The sequence below is a fragment of the Fusarium graminearum genome, chromosome 1, assembly GCF_000240135.3.
Source record: "Fusarium graminearum PH-1 chromosome 1, whole genome shotgun sequence".
NCBI classification, from domain to species: Eukaryota; Fungi; Ascomycota; class Sordariomycetes; order Hypocreales; family Nectriaceae; genus Fusarium; species Fusarium graminearum.
Window position 1 is genome coordinate 10925587 of NC_026474.1, and position 15944 is coordinate 10941530.

Below are 15944 nucleotides of genomic sequence, written 5' to 3' on the forward strand. Positions count from 1 at the left end.
CAGTACGTACCGCACTACAATTTTGTTCTCAATAGACTACCGTATTAACTCATGAAATTGGGTAGTGTCTATAGAGTTAAGCCACTCAACAGCCACTGAAAGGTCAATCCGCAATTGCTTGGTAGCATATAGTGCAGTTAAACAGGCTTTAAGCTTCTGACTTAGTAGACAGCCTGTCTTTCAAGCCCCTTAGAATTGCAGAAGACCTTCATTAGTGCTGGGTGGTGTGGACACACGCTACCCAATTCAGCGAGTTTACGCAGTAGTGCTGATAGCTGAATGATAGCTGAATGCAGAGAGCACCAGTCAAGGTATGAAGATACAAATCGGGCTGCGCTTGTATAATTCTGTAGCCAGTCATACCTCTAGCATCTGTCATTGCACGAGACCGAAATGTATGTTTCTCGTGCTAGTCTAGTGGCGGCTGATCACGTTAGGCTACGTGTAGATCTGCAGCACTAAAAGGACAACTTTCCACTGTCCGAAATTACCAAACAGTATCAGTTAGTTACCTTAATAAACTATAGGCAAGATATGATTTCTAATGTACCTCAATAAACAATATGAGCTTTATGGAACGGATATGTAACAAGTGCAGTTGTCCTGTCTGGTTTCAACTCGTCGTAGCTCAGTCTACCCAGTCCGAACTACGGTCTGTAGTTGGCTGTATTCAGTCTAATGTTTTGGATTAAAAAAAAAAAATAAGTAGTCTAAAAAGGATAGTCTAAATTTCATAAACCGATATACCAAGTCCATGTCCTGTACTCCTAATGACCATTTTTATGATATCCTGCGACGTCCATTTTACTCCAGGCCTATATTAGCCAGCTACTTGTAATACCATATTCCATTGTTTTTATTATTATAAGGAATTAACCTTAAATAATACAAAGGCCATCGTCGCGAGACAATGAAAGCCGCCGGTCCATCTGTGGAGGTCACGGTCGACGTTAAAGTTGTTATTGTCCCGGAAGTACAAAAGGTTGAAAAGACTACCAAAGTTGTTGTCTCTATCATGAACGCTAGTGTAGTCGAGCAGTGTTTTCTTGGAACGTATAATCCCTTGGCACAAGGTCCGGGGATGGCAGCAGCATACACTGCTTCAACTCAAAGCGCCAGCCCAGCCGCATCTGCCGATGCAGCGACTGACCCTGATGATTCTTCTCACGATTCTACTCCGAACTATATGACAGGAGGATTAGATAAACCCCACATCTATGAACAGGATCCGGAGTAATGAGGTGGTCAGACAAGATGTGTTTCACTATGGCTCGTTGAAAGGATTCTGAGAAGGGCTTAGACGAGAGCAAACGATCAAAGCAACCGGAGGTACAGCCTCTCATTTTAGATGGAGCTTTTGTATTTTTCTATAATGACGGAGCTTGCATCGATGTTCTTTAATGTGGTGGGTTAACTGAAATGTATTGGTTGGGATAGTAGAAATTGCGGTAATATGAGTTAATTAATAATCTGTCTTTATATCCTTGATCAGAATTGTGTCACAACCCCGTAAGCATTTGTAAACCCTGTAAATGGTATCCCAGATATATTTAACATTTTCCCAGAGCTTATCTGCGCTCGGACATGATTTCCTTATCTTCAGAGTCGGGAGTCAGATTATTCCCCTCGACATGCTTTGTGTCAGGCTTTTCTTGTGGGTAGTGCCCATCATTGGCAGCAAACTCATAAAGAGGAGGGAAAGGGGGAACATCCTGGCGAAGGATGTACTTCTTGAGGTACCAGGGTAGCTTTCTCGCGTAGTAAGAAGCATGTTCCCTGTTACTCACACCAAAGACCATGTCAAGCTCTTCAAGGGTCAAATTCTTAGTCTCAGGCAGAAGGAAATAGCAGAAAACCCAACCGAAGATATTCCATGCGCCGTACCAACTAAAAGCTCCAGTAGCACCAAATGCGCGGCGGAGAGCTGGCCAAGTGAAGCTGATAATGAAGTTGAATCCCCATGTAATGGCGGTACTGGACGCCATACCGATGTCTCGAATATGTAGGGGAAATGCCTCAGCACTGTAAGTGAAGGGCACAGGGCCAAGTCCAGGCGAATAAACAGCCATGAAGAGGTAAAGGCCTGTGGTAACTGTACCGATGAGAGCCTGTCGATTCTCTTCCCCGATTTGAAACACACCGCCAGTGAAAAAGAGACAGGCGGCCATGAGAGGAAAGGTGACAAGAAGCAAGTTTCTTCGACCGAAGGTGTCAATGGTATAGATGGCAGGGATGGCGAAGAGGAAGTTGATGATACCTCCTCCCATGGACACGAGGAGGGCTTCGGACAGACTGTAGCTGGCGTCCTGAAAGATTGAGGTTGAATAATACGCCACGATATTTACGCCACAGAACTGCTGCATGAACATGCAGAACCAGGCACTCTGGGCAGCACGTCTGTTACGACGGACAGTAAAGAACTCCTTGAGCAGGTTTCGTCCTTCTCTCTCGCTACGCTCGATCTCGAGGAGCTTGTAGGCGTAGTACATGTCTCGAGTGGCTTGGACAGAGTTGAACCGAAGCTTTCGGACAGAACGGAGAGCCTTGTTGAATTCTCCCCGTTCCATATACCAGCGAGGGCTCTCGGGGCAAAAGTAGACTTGTAACATGACTATCAGCGGAGGGACAGAGGTTGAAGCCATCATCCATCGCCAGGGAGAGTTTGGGCCGCCTATAAAGGTGACTTTCTGGAATGCAACACAGACGACGAAACCAAGCGCGATACCAAAGGCAGTCCACATCTGCCACATCATGGTAAGAGCACCACGGATGTTTTTGGGCGTACACTCAGCGGAGTAAACAGGGGTTGTACTGGACTTAGCTCCGACGGCGAAGCCGAGCATGAAACGTGCAACGAGGAAGTTAGGGAGACTATGACAGAGTTAGCGTGATAGCTGGAATGAAAGATGTGGACTTACGAGGTGGCAGCGGCCATCCAGAAACCAGTGATAGTCGATATAGCACATGAGATGAAAATAGTTCCGCGACGACCAGTATACTTGTTAAGAATAGGACTAGTCCAGCATCCGATGAGAGCGGAGCAGAGGTAAGGAGCTCCGTTGGTGAAGCCTTGCATCCATTCGTTTCCGATCTCAAACTCGTCAAAATAAAACATCTGGAAATTCGGTTAGATTGTTAAAAAAAGATTACAGCTTCACTGGGACATACCTGAGCACCATTGACAGCGGTTTGATCCATACCCTGCACGATAGCAGATCCGGCACAAAGTGTGCAGAGGAAGTACAAGGCAAAGGGTTGGTGCCATCGAGAAGTCTCTTCCTTTCGGAGGACAGCCTTTTCCTCCTCGGTGACAATGTCAATCTTCTCAAATGCTCCTGGGGTATTGTTGACTTGAGCAACCAGAGCTCCCTTTCGGAAGTCCTCGCGATGCTCTTGAAGACCCCTGGCGTCGACGAAAGAGTCAACGTCGGCAAGGAGCTCTGCTCGGGTCATGCCCGCCAGAGGGTTGCGCAGCAGAGTAGCCTTGGAGACGCGGCGTTGGCCGCCAATGTTGTTGTTTGGGTTGTCGTTGACAAAGGTACCATTGCTGCTAGAGTTGCGATGGCTGTCATTGATGTAATCCTCCGTGTTGGGAGCTTCGTTGTCCACTCTGGGCAACGGCATGATGCCGGTTGATCAAGAAGGTTTGTTAAAGCAAGACAAGATAAAGCCGTGAAGACAGAACTGACAAGCTTTGGGATCTGGGGAAAGATTTGGGGCCCCGGATTCCTGTTGATCAAATGCTTGACTGTAAGGAACAGAAGCAAAACTCTGGAGACGACCATCTCAATTAATACCATTTCATCCCAGATTTCGGACTTTCTCCACACGATGAGCAAAGCGTTCGATGCTGGAGGAGTGGAGAGTTCGCCAAGATGATCGACGTCTTGGAGTGCCGTTTTGTTTGGCTGGGCGTGGCTCAAGGCTCGGTGTATCCTTGTCTGGGCAACCCGGTTCATGACGTTGGCCCAGAAAACGTGAGAAAGAAGTGCTCATTGTGGCCTTTTTGGTTGCTGATGTTGGGTTTGGCGAGTTTCTTGGTAATGACGCGGCGGATATGACGATGTTGAAAGTGGAAGATTTATGCAATGTGATTGTTATGCAGTTGTGTCTTGTGCAGTGGGGTTTCTTCCGTTGATGGAATTTGGTCTGAATGGGTACGTACCTTCCAAACGTCAAGACACGGCCTTGAGAATAAAGTTTGACTGTAATTGAATTGATTTCCCCACGATCATCGGCTTCACCAAAATTGTTAAATCCGTTCCCCCGCTAAGCTGAAAGATGTGTCTGCTCTACCACGATCGACAGCCTTGGGAGGAACCAGACCCTTGTTCGTGGGGCTTCCAAAACTCTACTCGATTAAGCTTAAATGGGTGACCCTCACGCGACAAGGGTACCTTGGCGCTAGTCTGGGCGTGCGTCAGAGACTGTCGAGCAAACATGGATTACTCTTGACGTCAATTTTCCTTTGTCTCACAGCAAGTTTTTTCTTCTTGTCTTTCTGTGGGAGTGACATCGAATGTCCAAATGTTGGACCATCCTGAGTCTCACGTGGAAGAACAAGCTTCTCTCTACACCAACCACCAAAGCCAAGTTTTACCCACCACAATGTTCGAATAAACTCGGCCGATCACCAACACAGCCAAGCTTTAGTCTGCAGATGGTGGAACATACCCTGACATTAAATACCACGACGCGTCTTACAACTTCTCTCGGCCTGTCTTGGTACGGAGACAGATCCAATTTTTAATTCTGCTGCCTAACTATCCCAGCCTCAGGGTAGCAGACACAATGGCTGTTGGAAACATAAGGGACGAAATGAGCGGAACGATTTATGATATTTAGACTAGATCCTTATGTAATTTGTTTATGTATCGTGAAATCTATGACCCAACACTAGAGTGGCCTGCTTAAACCCAACTGTGGGCTTTACAGTTCTCAAATCAACTTCAGCCTCTTCACCGGCACACCCCTCTTCATTAATGCTTCCTCCGACATACGAGGATCATTGGCCTGATATTCGCCTTCGTTATCTTCATGCACCCAGACTGGAGTACTACAACCTCGAACTACCCTACTTCTTTCGTGAAAACCATCATCAAGAGGAATCCCATCGAGTCGTGGGTCAGTATAACGCACTGGAAATCCCTCCTTGCAGAAAGCAGCCTGGAAAGACGTCCGATCCCATAGACCCTCCCAGTCACCCAAGTCGTTGCCCAGTAGTGCTGACCCGTTGGCAAGTTCCGGGTGGTAGCATGTGCCTATAACAGAGTATGTGCCTGATCTGGTCCCCGGGCGTAGAACCAGTGGTTGTTCTAGACCAAGGATGACGGCCACCAAGTCACCTTCGATACTCCCTTGTGGAACCCTTACGAAAGTTCCTTTCCGAGTCTTAACGCACCGAGATGCAGATCCACCGGGTACAGAACGCATGAATCTTTCATCGATTTCTCGCTGCTCTGTACCATCACCGTCGCTCAAGTCACCATCTATCAGTACTCGTATTCTGTTCCTCCAATCTTCGAGGGATGGCACAAGACTTCCGCTCAGGGGACCCAATTTCTCAATGTAATGATCTTGAACACGTCCATACGTCACTGCCATAATCAATTGATTGAAGTGCGTATCGTTATGGAGTAAATCGCTTCTGCTAAGTCTCTTCACTGCATCAGCAACGCCTTGCAGATACTCAACAGGTGACTGTATCAGAGACTTGGCGGGCAGCGGCCGGGGAATTCCTACTAACTCATCGCACAGAACCCCTGCTACTTCTAACACACCAGGTTCAACAAGGCTTGCTTCAGGAATTGACCTTGGCGCCACATTACCATCAAAAAAGGGCGTGCCGAAGGCTTTCTCCAAATCAGGTACCCAGGTAGGGCTAGTAGGTGCTTTGCAGTAACCCAGAAACTCGAGCGACTGATGTCGGACAAGGCTATCAAGACACACTGAAGTGAAAACCTGTTTGGCAGACTTGGTGTAATCAACTTCGATGGCCTGTACTACTTCAGGTTCTACGAAACCGAGGCAGGCAAATACCCTATCACGGGCATCAGAGCATTCGAAAAGCGAAGCTGACAAAACTGGTAACATCAAACCTCCGGCAGCGATACTCATCAAGTTTGCGTTGGCCTTTATGGTAAATGTAGCCACATTTAAGCTGTATGTAACAGGATCAGATCTTAAGGAAGGCTCTCCCTGTTTGAACGTAGACACAAACTGGAGACGGTCCTTAAAAACGGTCCATAGCATTTCCTCACAGCCGAGCCTTACAGCACAAGTCTCCTGGTCTGCCAGGCCTACTTCTTGGTAAGTCCATAGGCGTTTATGCCAGTCCAAGTCAAGTAGATGCTCTATCGCTGTCCATTGTTCTCTGCTCAGCGGAAGGGAGCCATCAGAGCCACGGAAGAGAGGGTCTTCTGTGTCTGTGAGGGTACGATAGATAGACTGAGGCTCAACGGAATGTTCGAATGGTCTGATTTGTTTACCCACCCAGCGAAGAGTATCCATGGCGACAGTACTCCAAGAGGTTTCGGGGCCAAGCCATATTATAACCCTATTAGCAAGTGTATAAATTTCGCTCATGCGTCTTACTTGTGAAGAACGCTCGGCAAGATCCTGTTGATTGATACAGATGGCATCGCACCAGATGATTCTTTCTTCTTTGGAATGGCGAAGTTGTCGAAGAGCTGACGCTAAATTTCGCCCAATGTCAAGATTGCCTCCCCCATCAGACCAAATTTGCTCTTTCAGAATGATAGTGTCTGGCGATGACTGATCTCCCCAGCAGTATGATAATGCCTCATAATAAGGCAGTTCCCAGTCTTGATCGAGATCATCGATAAATAGAGTACCAGCAAGGGGATCTTGAGGAGCTCCAGGATGCAGTGCCAAGAACCGAATTTTCTCAGAGTCGAGAGCTGAATATTGAAAAGACGACATGGTGATAAGTAGTGACTAATGATGGAGTGGGGCGGGTCGAAGATGTGGAATCAGATATCTACTGGTGAGCAAGCATAAACGGAGTTGGGATGACCCTGCTGGAATACCCAGTCAGCTCTCAGTGACAGCATGTCGATGCATCTTGGCATCACATTACCTAAGCATCTCACATCCAACGAAAGATTGGGCCACCAGTACATATCAGTACCAAGGGAATAATGATAATACCCTTGATTCATGGTGGCACTTCTAAAGTTTAACACGAAGTAACAGAGCCTAAGTCTGCGATCCATATACAATAAACACAATGACTAACTATATCGTCTCAAACGCTTCCAGGGATCGTAAACAGCAGGCTGTGGAAGCAGCAGGATATCTGGCCCCGCCACTCATGGCCGCGATCTGGATGAGATTCCACTGGAGGTCAATCATCAATTTGCATTTCTTAGCATCGCTGAAAGGCATAAGAATAGAGGCAGCTTGTCCTGAAATGATAGTTGTGTAGGTGTCCATACCCCCAGCCGCGATAATGCCACGCTCGTTACGATCGGGGGCAGGGTTTCCGTTTGCTTCGTGAAAGAGTTGTCTTTCGGCGAGGTCCTCCATGCTGTTGCTGGAACCCATGATCGTGACTGGGTCATTGGATTTAATCCGCTGGCATTCCAGCCAGTTGAATTGAATCATAACTTCTTTTTCTTGATCTTTTGACGTCTCGTCATCCTGATTCTGAGAGTCGAGGGGCTTAATGCCTAAGCATTTGAAGCTAAAAACGCCTTGTGGCCACCAGGAGTAAAGTCGTTCATGCATCGCCGGGTTGCCTACCGCAAATCTCTGTCGCCAGCCGCCCACCTGAGCATTGCAAACAAGTAAAATACTTCTACGTGCTTCCATTTGCTTCAATTTCAACCCATAGTATGGTGTGGCCAGAGCTGGTAGGTAGAGCAGTTCGAACAATACCTAGGTGAACCAGGAATCACAGATCTGCCCTCGCATCTTTTCTTTCCTTCTTCAATTTTTCATGACACAAACACTAGTGAAGATGGCAACACAACTTAACCTTCCAACGGCCAATGAGATACTTATGCTCAAGGCTCAGAAAAAGAATCCGTTAAAGAGCGACTCTACGCGCAGCGCGGATTACTTTCGAATATTGCAGAAACGACAGGATTTGCCTGCCATGCACCGTCATGTTCTTGATAGACTCGTCCATTGTCTGAGCAAGTCGCAAGTAAGTCAATAGTCATCTTATACTTGATAACTTCGCTGATGTTCAAAGGTTCTTATCCTCACAGCCGACACAGGCACGGGGAAAACCACGCAGATCACACAGAGAGTGCATTATCTATTCCGTCACTGGGGTCAGCAGATTGTCTGCACTCAGCCCCGTCGTCTTGCTGCCCGCAACGTTGCGGATCGTGTTGCGCTAGAACTTGACATCAAACTTGGAGAAGAGGTAGGGATACAACATCGAAACCTGAGCCTTGTCAGCAAAAAGACCACACTCAAGTTTGTTACCGAGGGCATCCTCCTTAGACAACGTCAAAACGATTCTATCCTTCGCGATTATGTATGTGTTTTTGACTGTCCGAAAGTATGGAAGTATAGAAATGAGCTGATAATTTTAGTCTTGTGTCATCATGGACTTTTGGCTCGGCGAGTATTCCGGTGACTGTCATCCTTACTGGGCTCATCCTTCTCATACTTGACTTCTTTGCCTTTGTGTCGCTTGGAGGCTTTGGTAGCAGTCCTTTTGGTTCCCTCTTCTGGGGGCGATGGCGAATCCAATGGTGATTCATCCGTGGAGTCCTTGTTGTCCTCACGCTTATTTTGGAAAACTTGAAAAGGTCAGCATATGCCTTTAGATAGTGATAACCAGAACTTACAAAGTCCAACTAAGCGGGCTATTCCTTGCAGAGTCTTTTTGAGGACTGCTCCGTGCTGCCTGTGGTCAAGAGAACCTCCCTCCCTCAGTTGCTCCATGGGAACCAGCAGTATGGTAGCAGCGTGGCATGCTGTCAACTGGTAATCTTTGCTCGTACTCTGAATCCTTTTCTCAATTTTTGCAGCGCACTCCAAGCGCTCTTCTCAGGTAGCTTCTGAGGTACCATGGTCTGGTTCGATGTACCTGGGATCAGACATCAAGTTTCTTTCAATCGATGCTCTCCGCTCAGAATCTTGCGGGCGGTTCAGGTTCCAAAGAGCTTCGACACCATGCTGCACTTCTTGCTTCGAAGTATGGGGATCCGCCATGTTGACGGTGGTGTTGAGTTGGGTAGTAGATGTGTGTTATGTTGAGGGTGAGAAAATGAAAATCTTTATGTGGGAACCCAAAATGAGATTTGATAAGTTTGAGAAAAAAGTGCCAGCTGCCCTAGATTTGTGATGGCATAAATTAACTAAACCGTGGCTGCCTAGGTAACAGGTTGACGCCCGTTGATAATCGCGTTTGCCAGCTGGCAGGCAGCCTGAGTTAGGCTACCACGGCGTGTACCTAAGTAAACAATAGAACCTCTGACCTGCCCCGACAACAGGTACGTTTGTTAAATAGGGCCTGTTCCAGGGCTTGTGTTTAGAGACAGTGATTTCAATTCATGCAGATGGTAGAGATGGCATCGTCGAATGATTCGGGCTTCTTTGGGATGTCAATGTGTGCTCTACACACATTGCTTCATAGCATTTATGTAGACCTAGTACCTTCAAGACAAAACCTGAAAGCGTTGAGCATGTCACATAGGTCTTATCGAACGCTTCCAGACGCAGCCGTTTTACCTCATTCTCGGTTGTAGTCGCCTTTTGTATAGCTGAGTGGGCTAAGTCGCCCATGAATGCAGAGGCTGACCAAGTTTAAATCCATATTATCAGCGACAATGGCACTGCGGCTGTCCCTAGTACAAGACCTTACAGTATACTAGTTACTATAATTCCCCAACGATACGTCGGTGGTGATTAGAATCCGATAACTTTTCACAGACCGAAAGCGAACTTCGGCCCAATGTCTAGATTGCCTCACTCGCCAACCACACTCGTTGTTTGTGTACAGTAGTGCATGGCAATGGCTGATCTCCCCGGCATTAAGTCCTTCAGTAAAATATTTCCAGTACTTATGAGTGTCATTAATAAAGAGAGAATCACTGTGGGGACTGATAAGGGCCTTGATATGAATGGCAGGGTTTTTATGCTTTAAAATGTAAAGATTAAAAATAAAACTTTATCATTTAAATACAACAGTTTCAAGCCTGATTCCATCTCAGATACCTCTAGTAACCCAAACATTCCATTACTAGCCTTTGTCATATACCCAAAGAATGGGCTCTGGGAGCAGCTCAGGATGATCAGCTCCACTGCTCATAGCTGCAATGCAGACGATGTTCCAATGAATGTCCAAGACTATCTTGCATTTCAAAGCATCGTTTTCCGGCATGCTTATAGTGACAGTATGTCCGGAAACGATGTTGGTATCCAAAGCCTTGGGCGCAGGGCTTCCATCGTCCTCATGTTTGATCTACATTTCTGCCATCTCCCTCATGTCATTCACATCATCCTCCAGATAGACTAGGTCATCGGGCTCCTCCCGTCTGCTGCACAGCCAATTAAACTGAATCTCAACTTCGAATTCTGGCTCTTCCAAGCTCTCAGATTCCAGAGACTGTTTAGGCTTAACGCCTAGGCACTTCAAACCAAAATATGCCGAAGGCCACCAGGACCACAACTGATCATCAATGCAGACCATGTTCCAATACTTGTTGGAAGCATCTGAGTAGTTCATAGCAGTGGCAACTTTATCGATAACTGATAAGTCAAAGAAAGCTCGACAGCCAAAAAAAGCACTCGTCGGTCTGGAGATGGTTGTCCTGGTCCTTATTCCAGGCGAAGGGCAGTATATGTGCTGGTTGTCCGGGTGAGGTACCTGTGAAGATGCATTGGAACTTATCTCGGATGCAACATTTGGTTGTCTCGGTCCCATGTCGGGCAACGACCTTTGGCTTTTGGGTCTCGCCATTGGCCTCGTCGGTACTACCAGCAGCGTCGCCATTATCTTAACCATCAGACTGGTCCCGATACGAAGGCCGCTTCCTTGAAGTCTCTTTTGTAGATAATGTTCTCTTTAGCGGACGCTTTTCTACAAAGTAACATTCGACTTCTGGTTGTTGTGCAGAAGGATTGGCTGTTTCTGGTTCTTCTTTAGGCTCTGAGCGATCCTCGTGGGACTTGCGGAGGTCTTCAATAGATTAGCATATATAGGTACAGATGTGATGGGTATTACTAACAGTGCCCGACCAATGTTTCGATATCTAGGAGAGCAGATTTGAGGGAATACCCTTCTTGCTTATAGTCAAGAAAGCCCCCATCCTCCAGGGTCGATATGGGAACGAGCAGTATAATGGACGCATAAATTGCCGACAGTCGATAGTCCGGTTCCCTAACGCAACGGGAACAGCGAAGAGCTGCCTCGATCTTCAAAGCATATTCGTATCGCAACTCTTTTGTCTCTCTCAGATCACTCGTATGAGGAGTCTTGGGCGCTGCAGCCGAGTCAGGCTGATTTCCTGGGGCGAGGCGTTCCCGGTGGACAACCACCCACTCCTTCATGAGATCTGAATCGCTCATGGTCCTTTTCGATGAGGGGTGATAGAATAAAGGGAATAAGAAAATTGTTGGAGGAGAAAAGAATTCGGGGAGAAGGAAGGCGACTGTGATAATTAAATACCTGGCAGCAATGCCGGATTTTTAAGTTTACTTCCCACGAAAGTCAAAAAAATAAAAATTGATAAAGTTGCAAAGCGAGGGACAAAGCCAGTATTACACTTTGAAAGTCATGCGAAACCACGAAATGGATGTTAAAAATGAAAGCCTGCAGCTTCCACAGCCAAACCTGTTTGACTTCAAGAGAGGACGACCCCAATTTCCAACAAACATTCTAGGCATAGCGCTTTGTGATTTTTGGCCAATTACATAATCGCTGACCACCACCTCGACATTTTTCAGTTTCACGTGACCGAGCCTCTGCCATCATTAGATCAGATCATTAAATTGACTACCCGGTACATGACATTACAGAAATATATTTCATAGCTAAGTAGAGAATTACATCTGGGACCCTATCTTACTTAATACTATTTTTTTAATAAATCATCAAAAGTGAATATACTTTGAGAGTCACACATGGAGACAGTGATATGATAAGAAATAGGTATAACTAAGTTCTTCAACCATGAACTGAACCTAAAGCCTTTTTAATGTATCAGAAAATTCTCGATACATTCATTCATCTAGATAGAATAATTTAGGTATTATAATAGGGTTGACTAATGACTAATAACAAAGTTCCCATTAAGAATACGTACATTATACAGCAACGACTGAACTCTATAATGATGGACAACGTAGAAGAAGTTTCTGTTGAGACGTATGCACGCAACAGAAACAGTCATCACAGACAATTTCTCAAGCCGAATGACAAAGACTTTGGGATCACGTACCATCATCGACGGAGCGTAGTGGAAGACGACACTGCCACGTCGCTAGTTTAAGAGGCAAGAAACCTACGCTCGGGAACTGCATATCTTTGAAATTGAAGTCGGAGAACCCTTATTGTACATAGGATCTAGCATCACCCACCATGGCGTGAGGTCTCACATGCGTCATCATGAAGTTAGCCCAACAACTGGTATCGTATCTCACTTTTGGATGCTGGCTTTAGAATCCCGCTAAGATCGCAACAGACCAAATGGCCGAGCTTGATAAGGAGGTTTATCGTAATTTTGAATACCTCAACGATCCAACTCACCTCCGAATGGCATCTTTTGCCATATTTAACGGCCGAATAGAGGATGTTCTGAATGAACTCGGGTGGTACAGTATGACCCGGCTACTGCTTGATTTCACTGCTGCATCATAACCACTTTGAACAAAAAGAAACTCAAACTCGAATTCACTACCTAGGTAGATATGCGATCAAGACAAACTTTGTCGATGTTCATTAACAATCAACCACTAATTGCAAAAGCCGCTTGATAAAACGATTGGAGTTTAAACATAATAACCATTACTTCCAGTTTTATCGTAAGAATCGTTCCATACAAACTAGAGCACCTAGACCATGACCATCTTTGAGAAGAATGTATCTATGGGAAGCTTTTTCGTGCCCGCCCAGTTTCTGCTTACCTACCTGAGCAAGGAGGATTCTGGAGCAGAGCTATGGTCGGCAACTCAAGCTCGTGAAATGTGTCTCAACATCAGCAGATGGACCACAGCGCCTTTCAGATGTTTGGGAAAGAGATGGTTTTATTCGCTACGGTGGATGACTGGGCGCTTGTTAAAATTGAATCGCTTCTTGCATCTCCTCAAGCCTTCGACGCTCGTGTTGCACTATCTCCAAATGAGCACTGTTTTTCGACAGCATAAACATGGGCTTTCGGAAGGATCAAGTTTGATAGATGATGTATTCGTGATACAAAGAGTGTAGAGGTGTACCTAACAAACAAGAAATAGGTTAGCAGGAAACCAATGTCTTCATTCTATTATCATTCTGACCTAGACTCCCGTCACCTCTGAGCAATCAAGTGCTTAGCTACTAAACATTAAGATATCGTGATAAATGACCTAAGGGTTTGATCTACCATAAGCCAGGCGACATGGCGATCTCGTCTAATGTGGTTCCAGTGGCAGACGTCCTTCGTTCAGTGAGGCCTGAGGCAAGGAAGATGTTTACTTGGTTTCGATTGTTCCTCCGCAAAATGAGAGGTCCGTCAGTACATGGAGCTTCGGTTTTGCAACTCATAAATTCTTGGTTTGGTGTCATGGCGAAAATCTTGACGAGTTGCCTAATTGCTGGTTTGCGTCACCCCGGATTTGGAACTATGGGGGTGCCAAGTCCAAGGGCCACAGAAGAATCACATGGTAGAACGGTGTGCAGGTCGTGAGCCTACGGCCTAGATCCAATTCCGTGACCGGAAATTACAGAATGTACTGGACGACAGACACTTCTGTTTGTGGAACTACATGTTCGACTATCTGGTCTAATTTCACAAGCAGTATACTCCATATCCAATAGATTATCCCCACTGATGCGAATGGTGTCCCTGTTGCCATGAAGTGACGGATCTTAGATATCGGTCAAGTTATGCTTGCAATCCCTACCTAGGTACCTATGATATGGGCTTCCATGATGCTAGAATACGCTTGCTTGCATCTGTCAAACCAATACTTTAGCAGTGTGACGTATCTACGATTGCTTCGACGATGAATACCTAATGCAGTTACTCTCTCCCATCAACACTTTGATACCATTCAACTATAGTCAAGTTGTATAACAAAGGCCGTTTTCCCAAACATTTCGATTACCCGTTTACAAATCAAGTTAAACTGACGTATTGCTGGTGTCTGTTTGCAACTGTTTGTAGTCCCTTCGGCGGAGTGACCTTGTACCGCCCCCCAGGGCATCTTTAGGGGCCCCTGATTCCAACAACTAGCAGGCAACCCCCGATCTCGCACCAAAACTTCTATTCGACTCCATAATTGCATGTGCTGCAGCTACTGACCACCGCCGTGCAGTTGCTTCCCAGTTTCCGCGTCCCTTGGTTACCTAATTCTTAGGGCTAGCTGCCACTCACATCTTCATCTCCTCCCCTCCTCCTTCCCTTCTCCCTCCTCCTTCCCTTCTCCCTCCTCCTTCCTTCCTCACCCAAACAACACTTCAGGCATCTTGAGACGCCATCCACTCTTTCGTCTTAAGTCTTTCGTACTCAGGTAAGAAGTCTTCTCTTCTCGTCTACACTTCCTTTTGTTTTCCCTTCCATCCCCTTTGTACTAATCACCACTTTTTGCAGCTCACTTGCGCGCGTCTAACAGTCACTCGTTGATCACTCGTGCACCACTCGCTACCATGTGTGTCGAGACTATCACCATCGCGCTCTGCGCTCCGCAGAGCGCTCCTCGCCTGTCCTTCACCTGTGGCAACCTTCACCTGGTCGCTGAGAATCATGTCGTCTGCGACAGTGCCGTTGGCAACTGCATCTGCTACTTTGGCACTTGCGGTAAGGTCATTCGCGAGGTTCCCACCGGCGGTATCGACTTCTCCGCTATCTCCAAGGTCCGATGCACTACTTGTACTGCCCGCGAGGACGAGGTTGGCGACGCTCGAAAGGACCGAGAGATCCTCGAGTCCGTCCTCCTTGGACGTCCTGCCACTAATGACGCCGACTGGGACCAGACCTCCAAGCGTCTCCAGCAGCTTTGGCAACAGAAGTCTGCCTGCCCTTACCATGTCCAGGGTTCTGTCCGCAAGGCCAAGGCTACTGTCAACAAGCCCGCCAAGGAGCAGGTTCAGGCTCAGGTCGACATCAAGTCTGCCGTTCCTTCAGCTCCTTCTAAGGCCTCCTTCGGTAAGGTAGTCATCGACAAGGATGACCTTCACCAGTCTGCTACTACTGATGCCTCTGAGCACAGTGAAGCGGATTCCGCTTCCGCCGTTGACCCTTGGACTGGTGCTCCCGTCATCGCTGAGCCTGTCACTGCCGAGCCTGCTGGTTTCGACTCTCCTTCCGTCAAGGATGATGTTACCACTGTCATCGCCAACGACAACGATGGCGGCACTTCCGTCAAGACTGGTTCCGACGCTGGCAAAGGTAAGAGCTTTGCCTGACACATCACTTGAAACTCCATGCTAACATCTACTCTCCAGGTGGTCACAATGGCCTCGAAGGCGATGTTGACACTAAGCTGGGCCATGACGCTCCCAAGTCCATCGATGGAGCCACCCCCGTCAGTCGCCGCGCTGTGAACTTTGCTTTCAGCGCTGAGGCAGCTGATAAACTGCGTGATACCACCGCAAAGTTTGCCTCGCTGAAGTCCAGCTTCCTCATGGGAAAGCCCATCTGATCTAGACGTACATGAAAGGGGTAGAATCGATGTAGTGGAAACCGATATTGCAGATACAAATGGGAGTGATATCTGACAACGTTCTGAGCCATAGGTCGGCTTCTTGAAGACAGCCCACAAAC

The 15944-nt window shown here is 46.9% G+C and overlaps 7 protein-coding genes across 7 annotated transcripts; 3 read left to right on the forward strand and 4 right to left on the reverse strand.

Annotated features, from left to right (window-relative positions):
• Positions 1-910: 910 nt before the first annotated feature.
• On the forward strand, positions 911-1237 carry FGSG_13763 (uncharacterized protein; the record flags this gene model as incomplete). Its single annotated transcript, XM_011321151.1, has 1 exon — positions 911-1237. The coding sequence occupies one exon, from the start codon at positions 911-913 to the stop codon at positions 1235-1237; it is 327 nt and encodes a 108-aa protein (XP_011319453.1).
• Positions 1238-1568: 331 nt separating this feature from the next.
• Positions 1569-3624, reverse strand: FGSG_10474 (uncharacterized protein; the record flags this gene model as incomplete). The annotated part of the gene is made up of 3 exons (XM_011321152.1): positions 1569-2871; positions 2919-3115; positions 3169-3624. 3 exons carry the CDS (start codon positions 3622-3624, stop codon positions 1569-1571), a joined length of 1956 nt encoding a protein of 651 aa, XP_011319454.1.
• A 1314-nt stretch (positions 3625-4938) lies between these two features.
• FGSG_10475 (uncharacterized protein) lies at positions 4939-6942 on the reverse strand (the record flags this gene model as incomplete). Its single annotated transcript, XM_011321153.1, has 3 exons — positions 4939-6425; positions 6493-6556; positions 6595-6942. The coding sequence occupies 3 exons, from the start codon at positions 6940-6942 to the stop codon at positions 4939-4941; spliced, it is 1899 nt and encodes a 632-aa protein (XP_011319455.1).
• Positions 6943-7257: 315 nt separating this feature from the next.
• Positions 7258-7566, reverse strand: FGSG_10476 (uncharacterized protein; the record flags this gene model as incomplete). Its single annotated transcript, XM_011321154.1, has 1 exon — positions 7258-7566. One exon carries the CDS (start codon positions 7564-7566, stop codon positions 7258-7260), a length of 309 nt encoding a protein of 102 aa, XP_011319456.1.
• A 457-nt stretch (positions 7567-8023) lies between these two features.
• FGSG_13764 (uncharacterized protein) lies at positions 8024-8648 on the forward strand (the record flags this gene model as incomplete). The annotated part of the gene is made up of 3 exons (XM_011321155.1): positions 8024-8170; positions 8219-8509; positions 8568-8648. The coding sequence occupies 3 exons, from the start codon at positions 8024-8026 to the stop codon at positions 8646-8648; spliced, it is 519 nt and encodes a 172-aa protein (XP_011319457.1).
• A 1796-nt stretch (positions 8649-10444) lies between these two features.
• On the reverse strand, positions 10445-11550 carry FGSG_10477 (uncharacterized protein; the record flags this gene model as incomplete). Its single annotated transcript, XM_011321156.1, has 3 exons — positions 10445-10731; positions 11075-11161; positions 11211-11550. 3 exons carry the CDS (start codon positions 11548-11550, stop codon positions 10445-10447), a joined length of 714 nt encoding a protein of 237 aa, XP_011319458.1.
• A 3277-nt stretch (positions 11551-14827) lies between these two features.
• FGSG_10478 (uncharacterized protein) lies at positions 14828-15822 on the forward strand (the record flags this gene model as incomplete). Its single annotated transcript, XM_011321157.1, has 2 exons — positions 14828-15569; positions 15626-15822. The coding sequence occupies 2 exons, from the start codon at positions 14828-14830 to the stop codon at positions 15820-15822; spliced, it is 939 nt and encodes a 312-aa protein (XP_011319459.1).
• Between the last annotated feature and the right edge of the window lie 122 nt (positions 15823-15944).